Genomic DNA, 20,879 nt, shown 5'->3' on the forward strand with positions numbered 1-20,879 from the left:
TTTTTTTTTTCTTTGTTTGTCTATCGAATTTGCATTCCAGGTTGATTCATTCCATGCTAGAAGAAAAGATGATGATGATTCATGCTCCTTAACAATGTATATTGTATAATTTTCTTTGAATAAATGTTATACATAAAATATTTGAGTATTTTTTTCAGCATGGAAGCATTATCATATTTTTCATTAATTTATGTGAGAAAAATTGTTTCTCTTCACGATTATTTTGCATTACAAGTAAGATTCTGGAATGAATTATGCTTGTTAAGCAAGGTTCCACTGTGTATAGTTGCTGAAATAATAATCTGATACAATTCCAAACAAAAAGCTAAATGAAGAACCAATTTGTTTCTAGTGCATTGTAAATGTGGTCATAGAAGTAATGGAAGCAGTAAAATATTCAACTTACTTTTCTAGTAGGATTCTTTAGAATGAAAAATGAAATATCATTTACACACAAGGTAAAATACTAATCTTAACACATCAATAACTAACTACAAACTAAAAAGCTTAGAATACAAGTAGTTTGGTATTGTGGTCTTGCATGTTGAAAGTAAAACTTATAAAAAAAAAACAAAAAGGAGGTGAACTGTTGCATGCATAGACATGAAAGTATATTGTACTATAAATAGGATGCTGAGCACTATGGGTTAAATTATTTCCATAATTAGGTACTCAACAAAATTTAAAATTGAAGCAATCTGTAGAAATACTAATGATGCTAATTTATGCTTAAAATTCAACACCAACAAGCAATTATTTATTGTGACATTGTCACAATGCTAGGCTGCAATTTTGATTAATCATATTTTTAATTTATTTAATTTAAAATATATGTTCTTCACCTCAAATTAATACTATAGTCTTTCCCCTATACATTATACTTTTCTTTAACAATAGATTTGTGCCAGTCTTCTATTAACTGCTTTCAAAGGAAAAGTTTTGAATTGAAATAACACGTCTTCTTGTCATGTTATTTCAATTCAAAGACTTATTTTCAAATTGCAGCCCAAAGACAAGTTACAGATACTATAAATCAAATGTTTTCAGTTTATTTATAGACCATTATCAGGATACACTCAGATTCGAAAATAGAAACATTCTAAAATAATAATCAAGATACAAGATATTAAACATTTAATATAAATAATTACATATAAACACCATAAAAATTAAATTAAATATATCTAACAGAGTATAAAATACTATATATGACAAGTTATTAATTGTAATTAAGAATACAGCAGATATCAAGGTCCAAACCCCTTAATCAATGAAGACTTTCAGGGAGTTAGATATAAGAATTTCCATGCCATACTTAATGACTCTGCATCCTTTGCATTCAAATATGATCCCATTAGTTTCTTCCTATATATCTCAATTTTCTGGTAGTTGCCACATATGTGGATGATCCAATGCTCTTGATTACTTTAGCATCATTCCATAAAATCTTTTTAACTTTAGCATTAGCAAAACAGCAAACATTATAGCATTTCTACAGTTACAAGCATCATATTGAAGTTCATACAGTACATCTGCTGTCTATAATTTCTGCTGATATTTTATCCCAAATAGGCTGTATTACTCTCCATACTGTTATACTTTAGCCATATTATATTACAAAAAATAACTTCTTAGATCAGTTGCATAAAATGAAATGTAATTAATTAAATTATTAAAGAAGATCTGCATCAGGTCAACAACAGTATTTCAAATTGAAATGCACAGAACACAACTTTTCAAAAAATTATTTAAAATAATTAGAACGAAAACATAATACGGCATAACGACGTCCAAAAAAATTATAAATATAAATAATCGATGGTATTTTCAAGAAGTATAAAATTAAAGCAGATATAAATATAAGATATAACATATTACAAAATAATAATTAATTGCATATCTTGTTTAAGACTGAAAATATTTATCAATTTTTACATTAAAATTTTCTTTACAGGATGTTTAAGGTTTTGTTTATTGTGCTTAGTAGTTCATTCCAGTTATTAAGAAGAGAGTAATTTTGTTAAATTATTAAAATTATATTTGATCTTTAATACCAAGGATAAAATTTTAATTATGAGAGATAGTCAGAAAGTAATGCCTCCTATTTTTTTCTTGTTAAATAAGTTTGTAATGTGAGAAATTTGAATTTGATGCAATTTTCCCTATCTTTATCTGCAGTCCTTTGGCTACAAGTAATAACAGTTTTGTTAGTCAACAGGTGGCAGCACTGCATTGTTTTAGAAAATGACTGACATTGACATGCTTATAATATAGCAATCTGTGATAGAATTCCTGATTGCAGAAGGTGAAACATTAATTTTCATTTGTGAAAGGCTGAAGAACGTTTATGGGATGCAACAGTGGATATCAGCTCTGTTAGACAATGGATTTGTTGCTTTTTTGGCTGATGAAAAACAGAGCAGCCGGCCAGCCACTGCAGTGACTTCATGGAACATGCAATGAGTCAATGAGATCATTCCTGCTGGCCATCAGGTAACGACTGACGAATTTGCCACATGCTTTCCATTGGTAAAGTCAGTGTGATGGCCATTATTGATAAACTGGGCTACTCAAATATTTGTGCACAATGGATACTGTAAATGTTGAGTGACCAGAATAAAGAGTTCAGGAAAACAATAGCCACTGACCTGTTACACTGCTTCAATGTGGAAGGAGAGGGGTTCCTGGCAAAAACTGTGACAGAGAATGAGACTTGGGTTTATTTCTTTGAACCTGATTCTAAGAGATAGTCAATAGAATGGCACATCACTGAAGATTGAAATATTCAAAAACATACCATTACAGGGAAAGTTTTGGCGACAGTGTTTTCGGATGTGATTCTGGTGGATTTTTTTGAACACAGGTACACATGTGTGATTCTGTTCAATACATCAGTATCTCAAGAATCTTAAAGCATGTCTTAGGCAAGTTTGCCAACAGAAACTTCTGTGGATGTTTTTCTTTTGCATGACAATGCAAGACCACACACCAGTGTGCAAACCACTCATGAGATGCAAAAATTGGATGAAAAGTCTTGCCTCATCCACCATACAGCACTGACTTAGTACCATCAGAATACAATCCATTCAGGCCACTAAAGGAGAAGAGACCCTGAAAAATTCTGTTCACTAGTGGCTGAGGAAGGACAGTGATTTTTTTACTGCATGGTAATACATGTCCTTGTTAAAAAATGGAAAAAAAAACGTTGAAATGGATGGAGATTATATTGAAAAATAAGAACTTAATCTGGAGAGTTGGGGCTTCATGCTCTGTAAATTCAGTTTTCTTGTAAAATAAAAGAGAAACAAAGTAGGAGGCATTACTTTCTGACTAACTCTCATATTATTTATATAATCTAGCACATCTCTTTGATAATTTTTTTTATAGTTTTCAAGTTTCAGTGAAGTGTAGGTTACTTGCAATAATTGATATTTAATTTTTCAAAATATATTATAAATTCTTTCTATAAAAAAATCTATAAAACAAACACATACACAGTGAATACATAATAACGTTAAAATTAGTAAGCAGCTTATTTTCTTTCTAATCTATATGTGGCAAGTTTATAAATACAGGCCATTTGCTATATCTCGAGACCATTGGAGATGACTATGAAAATTATTAAAATCATTCAAAATTCGAGATTTTTAGATTAATATTGAGTATTCTACAGAAATTCATGCAGGAATTATTTTTGAAAAATTGTACGATTGCCACTTAGCTCAAAGCATCTCTAAGCAGAAACCAGTTTCAAAATTCTATTCCAATTATTTTAAGCTCCAAACTTCAGTATTTCATCAGAACAAATTACAGATGTTAAATATTCATCTGAAACAAAAATTACGTGTTTCATAAATATTTTATGAATAAAACTTTACATAGTCTAAGGATAGCTTGTTCATAATGGATTTTTGAGAGCTGATATTATATATTCAACAATTTTGATAGAAACAGAAGCTACTCCACTTCAGAAAATGTAAAAGTGGAGCAACTTCTGTTCATGCAAAAGATACAATGATTTTGTTGATTTTAAAATCCAACGCTATGAATCTTTAACGATAGAATATGGGCAAAATATGTGTAAATATAATTTATAACAACATTTAAATATATTTTTTAAGTTCTATATATTAAAACTGCACCTGAAATAATGTAGTCAGCCTACAACAGTTATTACTTTGAGGAACTTGGTTTGAATCCTAGTCGGATCTTTAAAAATTTTTGGACAATCTGATTAAAAATTAGTGTTAGTCGTTCGCCTTTCCAGCATTGTCAGCAGTCTCCTACACATTATTCTATCAGAAAGGTCAGGATCCTATTTGAAACTTGATTCCTCCAGTTACAAATTCAATCTGGATCTTCCTAATTTTTGGGTTGTCTTTCCCTATCTCTTGTAATGTTGCCAGTCCAAATAGTCTGAACAACTGTGACGTTTCAGTTTCCATTTGGATCTCTTAGGTTTTCATGATTCTTTAGGAGTAAGAGTATTATTTTTCTCCTCCGTTCATAGTGAAATTATGGTGGAAAGCTGTTACCCGCAGCTTTGCTCGCGCAGATTTTGCAATTTGTAGAAATAACCCTCCCTTCCGTACTTCACTACGATTCTCAATTATTAGTTGTTACTAATTTGGTAAAATTACTGAGTTTTGTTTGTTTCAAACTATGGACTGCTAATGCACCTAAATTCAAGTTTCAAATATTATGGGATTCCGAGATAGGATAAATCTGAATTTAATTTTTTTTGAAACATAAATCATATTATCTAAAAATTCCAAAAGTATAAATATTTACAGAAAAATAGTTTCAGATACCCCAGTATCTCTTTGTAAACCACGTTTGTGGTACTGCCTTTTAGGGCTAAGACTTTTTAAGCCTTAATCCTCTCCTCTCCCCTCTGCGAGGGAATTTCGAAAAATCCCTTCTTAATGTGCATATTCATGAAATACCCTAACTGTGTACCAAAATTCACCTCTAGGTTCAGCGATTTGCTTGGGGCGTTGATGAATCAGTCAGTCAGGACATGTAATTTTATATATATAACATAGCTCATACTGCTTGCTTTATAACCCCTACTTTTGTTGCTTGTATACATTTTCAATTATAAATGCATAAAATTCCGTAATTAAATATTACACATCTCTATACAATGTTTAAATAGTTAAAGCTATTATTTTCAATTTCTGTTCATGGAAAATTTAATAATCTCCCTTAACGACTCTTCCTGAACATGGATAATTTTTAAGTAATTCCTATCCGATTAAAATTCGAATTTAAAAAATTCTATTTTAATTCAAAAATTAAAGATCTCTTAAAGATATTCCTAAGTGCGTGCCATTTTAATATCGTGCACCTGTAAAATTGTTTTTACAGATTTATCAAACCAGGTTTTAAAGATTGATATCAGCAACTTTTTTCCACGACGTGGAGTTAATTTTTATCTGAAATATTATTTTTAATTAAATTCAGATTTTTATTTTTTGTTAAATACAACGAACGGAAGCAATTTCAGTTTAGAGATTTCATTTTTTTCCGATAAAAGATTGTTAAGGATTTTATAGTAAAGTTTATCATAGAATCGAGATTTCAGTGAAAATCAATAAAATATTTAGAAAGTTTACGCATTACCATTAAAAAATTAATTTCGATGCTGTAGAGAAGCAGGACGGTCGAGAGCTTGTATGGGGTCCGGGATAGAGAGGACCCCTTTTGCCGTCTATTTTTGAATACGTGAAATACGTAAAATGTTCGTTTCTTAATAAAAACCAGTTTTAAAGATTTCATTTTCTTTTAATAAAAATAACATTAATTTTACAGGAGTAGGAACCTCTTTGAGCCGCCAAGTTCTCTCCAGACCCGGGAAATTATTCCCAACTCCCTTCCAGGGCTCTTTATAGAAGTGATTTATGCTTTCTATAGCTAACTTTTCTCATCATTATTATTAAAAAACAGCTAAAATTTAGTTTTTTACATTTTAAGCATTTAATCATAAAAATCAATAAATAATATTTTGCAATTTTAATTGATTTCTTATCATTTAAACAATAGAGTAACTTATTATATGCATGTTTCAATCGAATTATTACTTATTTAAGGAGTAAATACGTAGAACCTCCAAAAAGGCCAACTCTAAACAGCAGCCAGTTTTTCAGGAACTTTTTTGAACAAAAATGCATACAAATTAATCTCCAAACAATAGACATTTTTATTCTTTCCGTCAGTGGCAGTCGTTCAAAGGTTTGCTGTAATTCTAAGTTGAAAATAGTAAGCATATTAATCTAAAAAGTAGACTGTACGTAATGAAGATGCTACAGTTTTTATTATTTTAAATAAAACTTTTATTTCTTATTATTCTATAAACGGAATCAATGCAGATTCAAATACAAAACTCTACGTTTCCTATTTATATACAGTATAATCTGTTAAGGTGTCTGCATAGGAATCGTCTTACAGGAGGATAATTCTTACAATCTGTCTTATTGATAAATCCGTCTGCCTTACAGTCAGACGGATTTAGATGTGTTGTGGCTCTACGCAACAACTTACAAGATTCCCTTCCTTCTTCATCAAATAATAATAATAAGCAATATATATAAACCGCTCTTGAGACTAGAATGTGGCTCCTGGTAACTCTATGCCTTAAGCCACTGCTTAATTAGTTTGTACGTAAATCCGGCACTGTGTGTACGGTATTCTGAATGCATACTAATTTATATAGGGTGATTCAAATATCTGCATAGAATTTATCTTATTGAACAGTAACTTATAATACTGAGCGCCATTTAACTGAATTTGTATAGAAACTTGAATTACCCAGTGATCATAAGATCTGATCATACAGGGTGTCCCAAAGTCCAGAACATAAGTGTTGTGTTGTTTATTCTTTAAGGTAAAGCGTAGTGCTGAGCTGGGAGAAACAAATTCAAGTTATTTTTATGGTGGAGCTTGCATTCAGCCAAAGAAACGTATGTGATTAGTGGGAAATTTTGAGTCAAACTCTTGTAACTCCACCCCATCAAAGTAATTTGAATTGTTCCTTCCTACTCAGCATATACCTGTAAAAGAATAAACACAGATCAATATAACTCCTACAATTATAGACTTATGGGACACCCAATTGATTAAACCAGTGGTTCTTAATCGATACTTTTACTACTGCGTTTCGCTACTTTTTTATATTATCTGTATATTTATTTTACAAGTGCAGTTCTTTAGCTCTATTACTATTCGTTAGTGCATATAAGAACGTCTTTGATACCACTAACATAAAGACTGATATAAACCGTGCAACGTTTAAATGTTAATTAAAAGAATTGTAATCTTGAAATTACTTCAGGAAATCTCTAGTTAAATTATCTTCAGTGTAATTTGTAGGTAATGAATGAATTTGTTAATGTACAAAACTGAAATTTGATCGTATCCCAGTGACGCACCCAGAGGGGAACAAGGAGCCCTGGCACCTCCAAAGTAGAAGAAACACTAGTAAATTTTCCAATTTTTTTTTCTTAATTAATTAATATAGATAAAAAATGAATTCTGTAATTCTAGATATTACTAAGCATTTTTCGGAAAATAATGAAACAATAATAAATGAGTCATAAAAATACGTTATGTTCAATTGTTTGATTCATTATAAAGTTTATTTACTTGTAATCTTAAAGTAGAGATTACACATGAACCTTCTCATTCATTCATTCATCTTTGTTTTTAATAATATATAAATTTTTTCTTTATCTTTATTATACAGAGATAAGCAAATTCGGTATTTATAATTTATTATACATTATTTATTTATTTATTAAATGAAGAACGGTGGTATTTTAAGCGTTAAATGAACAAATTATTTATACAAATACGGTTGGACCTCCAATAACGGGCACCTCCCAACGACGTCCACGTTTGTTTCTGAAATGCGTACGAATTACAGTAATTACCCTCTAAACAGCGGCCAGTTTGCTATGTTCTTGTTAACGCTGTTCGTAGATTTGACTGTATAATATTCTACGCGTATAAAAATATTAAATTTAGAAACTTATTTGATTAATTTAATTAAATATTAATTGATATCTAGTAGTATAGTAAATTATACTAATTATACAAACTTTAGCTATTAAAAGCTCTTTTATACTTATGTTATTTAAATAATTATTGGCTGATTCGTCATAAATTTATCTTATCTTTATTCTGAAACTGTAAACTGTGTAGTTTTATATTTATATATAGGCCCGTATACAGTATAACTAGTTCCTTAGCAACTATGTTATCATCTCATTCTTAAGATAATGAATGCAAAGATCATTGAAAGAAACTTCTGAGCCGGCGTTGCTGTTTCGTTGATAGAGGGGTTTAACAAGTAACACACGGTCGGGCAAATTGAACCTGTCAAAGAGATGTGAAGGACGTTTTGCAACTCCTTTTATACCCGAAATTCGTTAGAAAAAGCACGTGATATTCACATTAAGGAGCTAGCAGCGCCAAATGTTTTCTCCGGAAATCGAAACTACATACTCGGGCCAATATATATATACCAAATTTGGTCGAGAATGGCCCAATAGTTCTCTACAGAGAGCTCCAAACACCTACTCTAACTATGATCAATTTATGTAATGTAGATTGTATTCCCGAAGGTCCGAAAATTAGGACTTTTTTGGCCGTAATTTTGTTCGAATTTTTATATATAGAATGCGAAGAGAAATTTATATACATAGCAATTGATTTCCGGAATATCGTATTTTAAATACCTAAAAAAAAGTGAATAAATCATTTTGTAGCCCAACTTTTATCCGATTTTCTTCTAAATTTATTGTATTTAACGGCATTATCAAAGTATAAAATCTTTATTTTTATAAAATCCGTGACGTTTAAAGATTAGTTATCACGATTTATGTAAGTTACGCGAAATTTGTGTGGACTGTTACGTTCTTTTTTAAGGATTTTCCAACAGAAATGATGGTTTGGTGTAGTAGAATGCATTAACGTTGCTGCATAATTTCTTAAGAATTATTGCTTAATTTCCAGTTTTTGTAGTGTTTAAGTCTGTGGAGTTATGCGAAACAGTTTGGAGGTTTTGTGGTTGTTTTTTTTATCATATATTTCGATTGGCGGATGACAAGAACCGGATATGATGATGTAAAGATCCTGATTTAGATCGTATTAAATACGACGAGTTCTCGATTTTCTTTATAGATAATTTTAATTTGTGCTTTCTTGTGTTTTCCCAACAATGGCGGCCATTTTTTTCAAGAATGTTGAACAAAACTGCATATAAAATAATATCCAGTCTTGTCTTTTTTTTTATATTCCAGTGACCGTAGTTCGGAGGTTTGATTGTATTTATTATCAAACCCGATTTTCTTCAAATTGGTCTTAAACTAGTTATAATTTATCTAAAATTAAGTAAATAATATGTTGAATTTTATAGAATATAAATGAATATAAATTGTGCTCAATTATGTAATTTTTTGTTAATTATTTTAATTGTTAAGTGATAAATGATGATAATGGTGTATTTTGTTTCATTTGATAACTCGGCATTTATCATAATTATTTTTAGATTTAAGTGATTCTTTATTACATCCTTTTTGTGACATTTGAATGGATTTTTTATTGTTTTAATCAAAATTTCCTGGGTTAATCCCTGAATAAACTGTTGTACACGTCCGGTACTACATACTAAGTATCTAAGGTTCTCCAGATAAAAAGTGTGGATTCTTCGAGTATCTGGGCTTAAATACAGTAGAACCTCGAAAACTCGGCCTAATGTGGACCGAAGGGTGGCCGAGTTTGTGAAAATGCCGGGTTATCGGGAATGGGGTTAAAAAAAATAAGTACGAGTGTTTCCTCAGAAAATACTGTACTGTACTTGTATGTATTGTTTACTTGAGAATATAACAGAGAATAAACTGCCCAAATACCCTTAAACAAAGGAAAAGTACGTCCTTTATGAAGGCATAGAGCCTTTACTACATGAAAATGAAAATTAATGAATAGACTGTGTACAGTAATTTACCTGATAAGACAGACCTCAGAAAAATACTTTATGAGAGCTTTTATACTTTTATAAAGCTGCTATAATGAAAATTAATTAACTAAGGATTTTTTTGCCCTGCCAGGGTGTGGCCGAGTTATCCGGAGTGCCGGGTTATCGAGAGCCGAGTTTTCGAGGTTCTACTGTATATGCAATTGTGGCACTTGGTTTGGCGAATCTTTTGTAAATCGTCAATATTAAACTCTATTAAAATTAACTCGGCATAAAACCACCGAACACTTGTAGTCGGTCACAGGTTTGCGCCCGATTGGAGTTTTCTGGGTTTACTTCGTGTGTCTGACACGAAAATTGGAACCACTTTCTCACAGAAAGTCCTCCCTTGGCAGGTCGCCTACATGTTGCGTTATCTTATTCCATAAATCTAATATTTCTTTGGTAAATCTGAATAAATACAATGGAACGTCCAATAACGACTATTTTCTCAAGAACGTTTCTTTATGAATTGCATACAAAATAACCTACAAACAGCGATCGCTTTCTGTCCCGTCAGTGACCATTGTTTACATGAGTGTTTCCCAACCTTTCTGGATTAGCGACACGCTTTGAATTTAATAAGATTCCTGTGACACACCATAATTTTTAAAATAAAAATGCAAATTTCAGCCCAAAAAGACTATTTGAATCAATGCGTAAAGAGCTAGTGTAGGTCTTTAAGCCAAAAGTTATATACAGATATATAAATTTATATAAGTACCTCTATATGTTTATATACAGTCTACTTCGTAGAATTCTTATAAGTGGACATATATACCTATAATATATGTAATATATGCCTGATGTAGACCTATATATATGTGTACTCGTATATAGTAAACCCGCTTTTGAGACAAAAATGATTCTGTTGGGTAGGAAACGTTAAATAATCGTCTTAAATCGAGGTCTGGTTTCCCATAAGCTGTGTCATAAAGAAAATCACTTAAATCTTTTTGTGTATGACAAATATCTCAATAATTTTCAGTTTTAAAGGAATATTTGATACTCCTTCCGTATTTAAATTTATATTCTATCAAAATAATGGGAAATCATATAGTTAAAATTCGATTAAAACTTACTTTTCGGAAACTCAAATACAGTCAAACCTCTGAACAACAGAAACGTAAAACTGACCGCTGTTTGGAGGTTCTGCTTTTTGTAGGGATGTGTAGTAACATATAAGAGCTATTTGTACATGAGAATTCGGTTTCGTCCGTTATAATGGCCAACACCATAATAATAATATATATAAATCGCCAAAATCTGCGGCTAGCGCTTAGTTTGCATCTTAGAAATGTGAGGGTTGTGTCTCAAATGTTTTCAGTTTCAGAAAAATATATGCTACATATCTCGCATATTTCTGAAATCCAAATGATCTATCCAACTCTCTGGTGAATTGACATATTACGCGTATATCATACTTATCCATCGATAAAAAAGACTGCTGGATTCTCGTGATTTTTCATAGATTATTAATGGTCGAAGATGGAGCTTATAGATTATTAATGGCGTTATTGTAGATAGAAGCTGAGAAAAGCTTCTATCTACAAGAAAGAACTCAAGAATGAAGCAAGAGCTCTATTAATATGATCACGTGATATGGTAGAAGTTATCATAAAACGTGGTATGTGACTAGGGATAAAATAGGTAGGTAGGTAGAAATAATTTGGATTTCAGAAAAGTGGTTTGATTTGAGGGTTACAACCCAACACAGGGGCAATCTGCCAATGGATGTGGACATTTTTATGGGAAATTGGCCTGTATTAAGGTGTTAAACGTGAAGAAAAACCGGGAAAACTCCACCTGACTAGTTGGTGAGGCGCGAACTCGCCACTAACTACCATTTTTATCCACTCTGGTGGGCCAAGTGAAAATTAGATAGATACTTTCCGAGGCATTAAATATTGCTATTATTCACGCTAAATTGTAATAAACGCGCCTGTTACCGATTCGCAGCGCATCGCCACTTGTGATACGCGATGCGACGTCGCGTCGCATCGCGTATGAAATTCGTAATAGTGATTTCAACGTGGCCTACCTTTAAAACTTTCAAAAATACTGGTGGAACACAAATTCCGTGTGATACGTGTTATTTTTTTTTTTTTTTTCGTTTTACAAATAAATTTTTGCGCTCCGACAGTTTTAGAACACCTGCGAACACCATCCGGAATATTAACATCATGTAAACATTGCACATATTTAGTTAAATATATTAGAAATTCATGTTGGGTTCGTTAGCTGTAAAGGTGGAATATTAATAAAACTGCTTCCTTCCCCAAAAAAAAAACTGGCATTTTATAACTTATTTAAAAGAAAAATCCCATAAATAAATTTGGGAAGGGGATTCTTTGTCTAAATTTTTAAACTATTTTAACATTATAATTTACGTGTTTTTAAACTCCGGCATAACGTTTTAAACGCAGTAAACACGCCGAAAAGCTCGAATTTTAATTATAATTTAGAACACAATAGCATTTTTATCGAATTATTAAGCATTATCCGCCCGTTTTTCGGTGTTCACGAAGGGCTGCATCGTAAAATTCCATGCTAATATGGTGAAGAATATGGTTATAGTCCTTCTTATTTGTGTTTTTTCTTTATTTTAAGATTATAAATTTGCATGTATAGTATGCAAATGGGTTATTTATTATGCACAGTGGATGCGAGATGTCTCAAATGACTAGTTGAAGGATTAGATTTCAGGGAAGCGGCTCTACAACAGATGGCAACAACCTCATATTCATCACTCAGCGTTCCACTTGAACACATACCCGGGTTGCGACTACTTCAATCATTTTTATTTTTCTTTAGTTTAACTTATTTTTTTGGCTGGTTTTAACTGATGCAGCTGGTGCTGTGACGTCATTTATGATCATTTTAAAAAATAAAATTATTTTTAAATTAATTCTATTGTTTTAAATAAGCTATTAGCGCCATTTTTTAAAGGAAATTAATTAATTTTCGCTATTTTACAGAAATTTGTTGTGTCATTTTAACGTGGGTAGTAGTTAACGAGCCCTTTTATTAATCATTTTGTATTATTCTCGCGCGTTATTCACGGGTGTCACGTGAATTAATTTGTTTTAAATTACTTATTATTACTCACAATTAATTAATATAACGATTGCATCAAGTTTTCTTCCTTATTTTTATTTTTTGTTGTTTTCAAGCACCAAAAATATTTGTTTTATTTCTCTTCAAGTGGACAAACTGGATCGGAATTTAATCCAGTTAAAGGCATTAGAGAATATTAAATTCGATATAAAGAAAAAATGACCTTTCTAAAGGTCACACGAGCCGAATTATTCGACGATTTTATTGAAAAAATTCTTATAAATCAACGTAATTATCACATTTTTCGTCAGACAAGTTGATAAACGGGCATCTCCATGTATAAATTTTGACATTTTTTTCCAGTCAAAATTATAGTTAGATGCCAAAATTATTCTATTTTTATGTATTATCTGATGTTGGAAACAAGCTTAGATGCTGTAATACGCATAATTATGTTTGGATTCTCTGTAGATTTTGTAGAATTACGCTTACACAGAAGCCCTAAATAAGTACAGTGAGACCTCTGTATAGCGCTACAGAAATCGAACTGACGCTAAACCAGAGGAACACAACAGATGAGTTTTATATAAAATATATAAAACAACGAATTCTGAAGATTGGATGTTCGTAAATCAAAGCGGTCGGAGCATTGGCGCTATGTAGAAAGGCGTTTTATCGAGGTTCGACTATATCGAGGCCTAGAAGGGGGTGAGAATTAACAAATAAATTCGCATTTAAGTCTCATAAGATGGTGTTTACTGTAATGGTCTGTTAATTCATATGATTCAGACTTTAATTTTCTGTGAAGATGAATCTATTGTTTTTCTCAGAAGTTGAAGAAAAAGATGCGCGAAATAGAATTTATTCAATTGAATTCATTAGACACATCTTTACAATTGTTTACTGGTTACGATGCGTGTTTTCGCAATGTTTCGCAATGTTGTTGGTTTTTCTTGTATCAAAAATCATGGATTTGCTTATGTTTCGTCTAGAAAATTGTAAATAACTTGAAATTTTCACATCTGGCGGTGTTCTACGGGATTATTTTGTAAAGACTTCGACAAATATTTAGTCGAAAATTTCTTCTTTTTTGTTGTTTTTGTAAAAGGGATTGAGAAAGTTTCCATTATTTTAGTAAATAATTTACAATTATTTTTACGTTTAAGTAGATAAGATTGTTTTCTTCGAAGTTAATTTTTATTTAACTGAAAAATGTTCTTCGTCTATGTCTGTTTATTACTTTTATAAAGCATGTAGAATTGTTCCATAATTATCGAATGAAAGTAATTCCGATTAAATCATCATCTTCTTCTTCATCGTCCTATTCTTTATTATTTGTTTAACGTAAAATTCATTTTATCTTGATAAAGAAGCGCATCGTTCAGATTAACTGTTCTTGTTGCAGGCCTGTACTTCGTCTCTACGTTCTGTTCAGCTGTTCACCTGTTCATCCCTATTGCTTTATAAATATGAGCATAACTGTTTTATAGTCAGCAAGCTAATTTTTATGGTTTGAGGTTCTTCGATTTAGTACCGATTTCAGAGACGAACAAATGAGGCACTAAACTCGAGGTTTAACTGTGTATATTTTTCTATAACAGTAAAAATCAGGACGAAATTTATTTAAAATATATTTATATATAGTATATATATTCTTAACTCAAAGGCAGCACAAACTTTAGTCTTGAAGTATAGCCATTGTGCAATGTAGTGTTCGATATCAAGATCTTAATGGATTTTTAAAGAAAGAAATTTATAATATTAATTTATTATTTGTTCTTATCACTTACTAGTACTGTACCTAAAACGTTACAGGCAATAGTATATTGCATATGCAAGTCTACAGTAGCCTACTTTCAAGTATAAAGTTGAAGTTGGTGTGTGAATGAATACTTTGATTAAAGGTTTTTCTAAGTAAGTGAACACCAAACAAAGCAATCCTTCTACGGCGGACATTTGTAGTCTGAATTAGTTTTTAAAATGTTTTAATGCTCTTTGGTGATTAGCAATTTTACTAAACAACTCTTGCTTTCTCAACTAATAACGGTTGCAAAATAATTAACTGGAACGTTTTCTGTTTTATGAATGCGTTCTAGTAAAAAAGAACATTTAAAAATGTTTGGTGAAGCGGGAGCGATGCCGAAACACGCGAAATTGGTGCAAATTTTCGGTATCCCCGATTTTTCATCATAAAATTAAATAAATATTCCTATTAACTCTTCCAAATTGGTTTTAAATCATCCAGAATAACTTTATTTTCCAAATAAACGACAACACATGCAGATTTTTTTATATTATTTATGGTATAAAAGTTGCCCAAGTGTTACATCCAGCTGCGCCGGTTTGATGTTTTTTTTTTTTTTTTCTTTATTTTACGAAATTTTGATGGTTTATTACTATTCTTTCTTAAAAACGCAAATAGGTGATGGTGTGGAGGACCAATTTCGACCAATTAGATTACTCAGATTTGAAATACGATAAAGTCTGGAACCAACCTCCAGCAGTTAAAGATTGCCATACGCAACGACGCGTAACTGAGGTAAGATGTTACTAACGGAACCTTTTAACTTCTTATCGAATCATCGCAACGCACCGTCACGGCACGCGCACACAGGTGGACAATTACTCGACTAGATCTCACCTTTGACCTTTTTTTAGGTCGTTGCACGTCTGAACTGTAAGGAAACCGGAGATAACGAAATGAATATCACAGATATTGGATCCGTAGTGGAAACACCTTCGTGTGGTGACTCGACATCTGGTTTATCTGCAAAAAGTTCGGTATGAAATTTGTTTTAGTTTATTTAGGCCTATATTATTAAATTTTGATTAATCGCCTGAAATTCCCCTTTAAAGGACGAAGAAAATAAAGAAATCGAAGAACCTGTTACCGTTTCTTTAGAAGAAAAAGTCGAATTGCCGCAGCACTCGAGTATGCTGCAACATATAATCAAGCAACTTGACATATTAACACAGGTTAGATGTCGTTCTTGGCATTGAAACATACAAAATCCTCGAATTAGCGTTCTGTTTTTTTAATAGCTTTTTCCATTTCTTATCATATTTTCCCCTTTCTCTGTCAGGCTTAAAATGTTAATTAGGGGACCCTGTTTAAAGCATTTCCCGTATTTAACACCATTTTTTTTTAACCAAGCTTAAAGTGTTAAATAGGGGTACAATCCCGTTTATAGCATTTTCCGTATGTAAAACTTTTTCTTTTGGTCAAACTTAACGTGTCAAATAAAGGTTCACTGTACTTATTTTTCATTTGAAACTTGAACATTTAACTTTTTTTTTCTTTATTACTCTCCATACTTTAATAGAGATTACAATGTATTAATTTTGCATATTTTAGTAATTAAATTCCCGCACATAACCTTCTAATCGATCTCGAGACGATAAATGGGGATTTTAATTGTACATATTTTATATTTTAAATAATCATACTCCTTGTTTAACACTATTTTGAACGAACCCTAGAAAGAAATGAAAACAAAAGTTTCATTTTTAATATTAAAACCTAGCCTTAATAGCTCTCAAGACGTTAATTAGAGGTTTAATTCTATATTTTAATTTAACTACATTTCTTATTTATTCCCCATTTTGATCGATTCGTAGGGAAAAAAAACGTTAAAAAGAGGTTTTATCTTTGATTGTTAAATCCCTGCATTTAACACTCAAAACTTTAAATAGCAATTTGATTACACACGTTTTATATGTTAAATTATCACACCTCTATTTAGCATTATTCTGATCGAACGACATTAAATAGCGGTCTCGTTGTTTTTAAATTAATTATCTGTAATTCACTTTCAGACCGTATCAATTTTAGAGCAACGAATTACATTAAATGAAGAAAGGTTAAGAAAAATGGAAGAAAGCAGAAATTCTCTATCTTGAGGTGAAAATATTTTAAAGTTTTTTATTATAACGAAGAATAATAAAAAGTTAATTTTAAAAAATTATTTATGTTTTACTTAATTTATTACTGAAGATCTGAGAAGGGTGAAATAGAATTCGAGTCAAATGCGGGGTTCTAACGCTCTGAAAACATAAAATGTGCGAATAAAAACAGATTTTTTCACTATTTATCTAAAGTCTTTAATACTTAAAAGATTTGCTGCTCCTATTTGCCAGAGATTGGTCCAAGTGGGCTTACTGTTCCACTGTCTCACCTATAGACCTACTTACTGTATGTATATATACTGTATATATATTATCCGACTAGATGTAAGGAACTGCCCATAAATAATGTCCACACTGGGAGGGAGGGTTACGACATGTCGGACAATGGGGGAGGGGTTGAGCTTTAGTAGACGTTCGTTTATTTCGTTAAATTGTATACAATTTATGCATTTTTATTATATTTATTTCAAAATCTCTTGTACGTTTCGTTTCTTCTTATGGTATTCATCATTCGTAAGCTGATAAAGGTTTAAGGGAGTCGAGTTTTGTTGGACGTCCGAAGAGGAGAGTGGGTTAGGGAAACGTGGACAAACTGGAACAAGGAGGAGGGAGTAAAAATTTCAAGAAAAATGCAGACGTAATTAATGGACAGCCCGTAAGTATATACATATGCATAGATATAACTACCCCACTTTATGTAGGTATGCATACACAGATTTACCTGATTATGTATAACTTATATGCAGATCATTTGTCCTAGTTTCGAACACAGAGCGGCACCCAAATTTAGACATTTATGTAAAATACACGATTCTAAAATTATATACAGTATATAAAATATTTGCTATTATTTTTAAGATAACGATAAACTGTATAAAAGTTCAATATCTGCTTTTATATCTTTTATATTTATAAAAAGTAGATACGTCTATTGACAAAGTAACAGCTGAATCATCCATTTCTGTACTATAACATATGTATAATTGTAACCAATCAGTAAATGTTGTGTGTGTAAGATAACAGTATAACAAGCTCTATACTATGAATCAAGATCAGAAATTATGATGTAGATGATGATATTTAATGTTACAGTTAATTCTATTCATTTAATAAAAAGTATATCGCGTTCGAAGCTAGTAATTTGGCATTAATGACACTAAATTTTGATATTGATAACGTTTTAATCATAGTTCTAGGCGATTATTTAAAGAAATCGAAAGGAATAATTGAAGAAAAATAGTTAATTTTGTATAAATTCAGCATTACTAAAAGCTATTTTAATAAATATTCCATTTAAAGAATGCCAAATTATCTGGTCAATAAGTTAGAAAAAAATCGTTACTCCTAGCTGCATCAAGTTCTTCATCTTATATAAAGATTGATGATTTGATATCTGATATGTAAACTGATATCATTTACATCATAGGACTGGAAGGGGACCACCAAATATCTCTTATAAGAGCTTATATGCATACACTGGGTGGTCCAATAAATGGAAAAAACCCAACAGACCAACTCACGAATCTCATTTTCACTATTCTGTAACAGTTAAAAGCGAAAATGAGAAAATGTATACAATCGAACCTCTAATAACGGCCTCTAAACAGCAGTAAATATTCTTTCATCAGTGGCCGTCGTTCATAGGTTTGAATGTACTCGGTTCTACCCAGAATTTGCTCAGTAGAAACTCTAGTTTTGATGGATAAATAGTGCCGATCAATTAAAAATAAGTCTTAATTGTAAATAAAATATATTTTTAAGTGTAGTAGTTCATTTTATAAGTGTTATCGAGCGATACTGATGAGAGGAAACTGTTTAAATCAATACATTATAGATACTGCTTTAGAGTTAACGTATCGCTTCACCTTTCAGTAAAACATAGTTTAACTTTATATTATTTTAGAAGTTTCAGACAAATAAATTATTTATTAATCTAGAAATACACGAGCTTAATTTAAATGATTTAAAGCTACATAATTTTTTTTTACTTTGATGAATTCATTGCCAGAGGCTGTTGATGTTTAGAACACTGCTAAGCACGACGTGGCGTGTGTTAACTTAATATATAGCTATTAAAATTTCAAATTTTAATTTAAAAAACTCACAAAAACTGTTACCAGTTACATTAAATAACTTTAGCAATACATGCCGTCGAACCTCTGAACGACGGACACCGACAGGGAATAAATAGAAAGTACTTATTTTTAAAAAGTGGGATAATGTAAATGAAAAACTAGATTTAAAGAAGAAAAATTTGAATACAAACTCATAAAGAAAGGCAGTTGAACCTGCAATAACAGGCACTTTTCAACAGCGGCTAAGTTTTTAAGAACGTGTCTCTTTGAAATACATACAAAATAACTTGCAAAGAACGGCCATTTTTTATGTTTAGAGATTTGACTATGTAGATAAACATAATTGAATTCGTTTATCGTGATTAATCGTAACTAATGTAAAAAGTATTTATTTAAAAAAGTGGGGTAATGTAGGTGAAAAACTAGATTTAAAGAACAAAAATCTGAATATAAATCAGTCGAACCTGCAGTAACGGCACCTCCCAACGTCGGCCATTATTTCAGGAATGTCGAACAAAAATGCTTACAATATAACCTCCAAACAACGGCCATTTTTAATGTTTTCCGTCGGTGGCCGTTGCTCAGAGGTTCGACTATAAATAATTTAGTTACAAGGTTTCGGAACAAGATATCATTTCTATCGTCATAAATAATAGTAATAATGGTTTTATGTAGTATATAAAAAGATTTTTACGTTAAATTTACATAAAACTTTCGTCAATTTTACTTTATAAATTGGTCATTTGCGGTTTAAACCTTATAACTCTAAAAAAAACAGGCACTTATCAGTGACCTAAGTATCACAGGTGCATTCGTATCTCCAGGCAAAATGAAAGGAAAAGGTCGTCAATCCTAACTAATCACTGGTTTCCCCCTGCACATTTCACTTTCTTTGCACCTGTCACGTGCTAATTAAGTCATTAATAGGTAATAAAATAAAATTTCATACTTATATAAAACTATAAACTTCGTGTTATATTTATAATAAGTTTGTTTACAATTAAAATGCATTTAAAAAGTTTTTCAGGTATGTTCCTATATAGTTTTAATTGTTTAATAAAAGAGTTTTTTGTTGTTTATTCCCTTCTGGACGGAATTTGATGTTAGATTCGCCATTTTCTCCCCTTATAAAAGTAGAAATTGCATCAAAATCACTTTAAGACTTACATAAAGCAGCGGTTTTCAACCTTTACCAAGGCGTACCACCCCGAGCCCTCTGTCTATACACTTTACTAATAACCTGTAGGGGTGCGTTTACCACTGGTTGAGAACTGCTGCTGTAAAGTATTGATATTTTTAGTGTTTATACACTTGTTTAAGTTAGATTCCTGCCCGCAGAACTACACTAGATAGAAACTTAATTAGTGTGTTTTTCTGCATACAAAACTGTGTTCTAGAAGTCAGTTCTGTGTATAGAAAGAAATCGACATAAATAAAAATAGAAAATTATGTAATTCTAGTTTAATTTTCGATATAAATCAGTCGAGAAAAACATTAAATTGACCTTTAGAAGTGTTACATAATGATATTTTCCAATTAAACAACTAAAACAAAAGTTAAACTAAGCGTATAAAAATCGATATATTTTTAAGATAAAACTTCATTTATACAGTTTTTAAGCTAAAAATATTTTTATTTTAATATAAAACTTATAAAAGGGGTAAGATTACAGCTGTTAATTCAGTTTTATACACAAAGATGGCGCCACGAATTTAAATTTTTCAAATTATTTTTCGCATTTCCGACATATTAAACAGTGTTTAGTTAATTAATTACCCAATTAATTCTATAAAAATTCACGTTTANATTTTAAATAAAACTTTTAT

The 20,879-nt window shown here is 31.1% G+C and overlaps 1 protein-coding gene across 1 annotated transcript in view; it reads left to right on the top strand.

Moving 5' to 3' along the window:
* The window catches only part of LOC111621317 (POC1 centriolar protein homolog A-like), a 54,025-nt gene extending 33,399 nt beyond the window's left edge, over positions 1-20,626 (top strand). The window contains exons 11-15 of the mRNA XM_023363403.1: positions 15,495-15,611; positions 15,731-15,853; positions 15,929-16,048; positions 16,889-16,973; positions 17,067-20,626. Coding sequence (XP_023219171.1) covers positions 15,495-15,611; positions 15,731-15,853; positions 15,929-16,048; positions 16,889-16,972 — 444 coding nt within the window. The 3' untranslated portion in view covers position 16,973; positions 17,067-20,626. The remainder of the gene's footprint in view (positions 1-15,494; positions 15,612-15,730; positions 15,854-15,928; positions 16,049-16,888; positions 16,974-17,066) is intronic.
* The last annotated feature ends 253 nt before the right edge of the window (positions 20,627-20,879 follow it).

This window comes from Centruroides sculpturatus, unplaced genomic scaffold (assembly GCF_000671375.1).
Source record: "Centruroides sculpturatus isolate CEXI.00-Female unplaced genomic scaffold, Cexi_2.0 scaffold98, whole genome shotgun sequence".
In the NCBI taxonomy this organism is placed as follows: Eukaryota; Metazoa; Arthropoda; class Arachnida; order Scorpiones; family Buthidae; genus Centruroides; species Centruroides sculpturatus.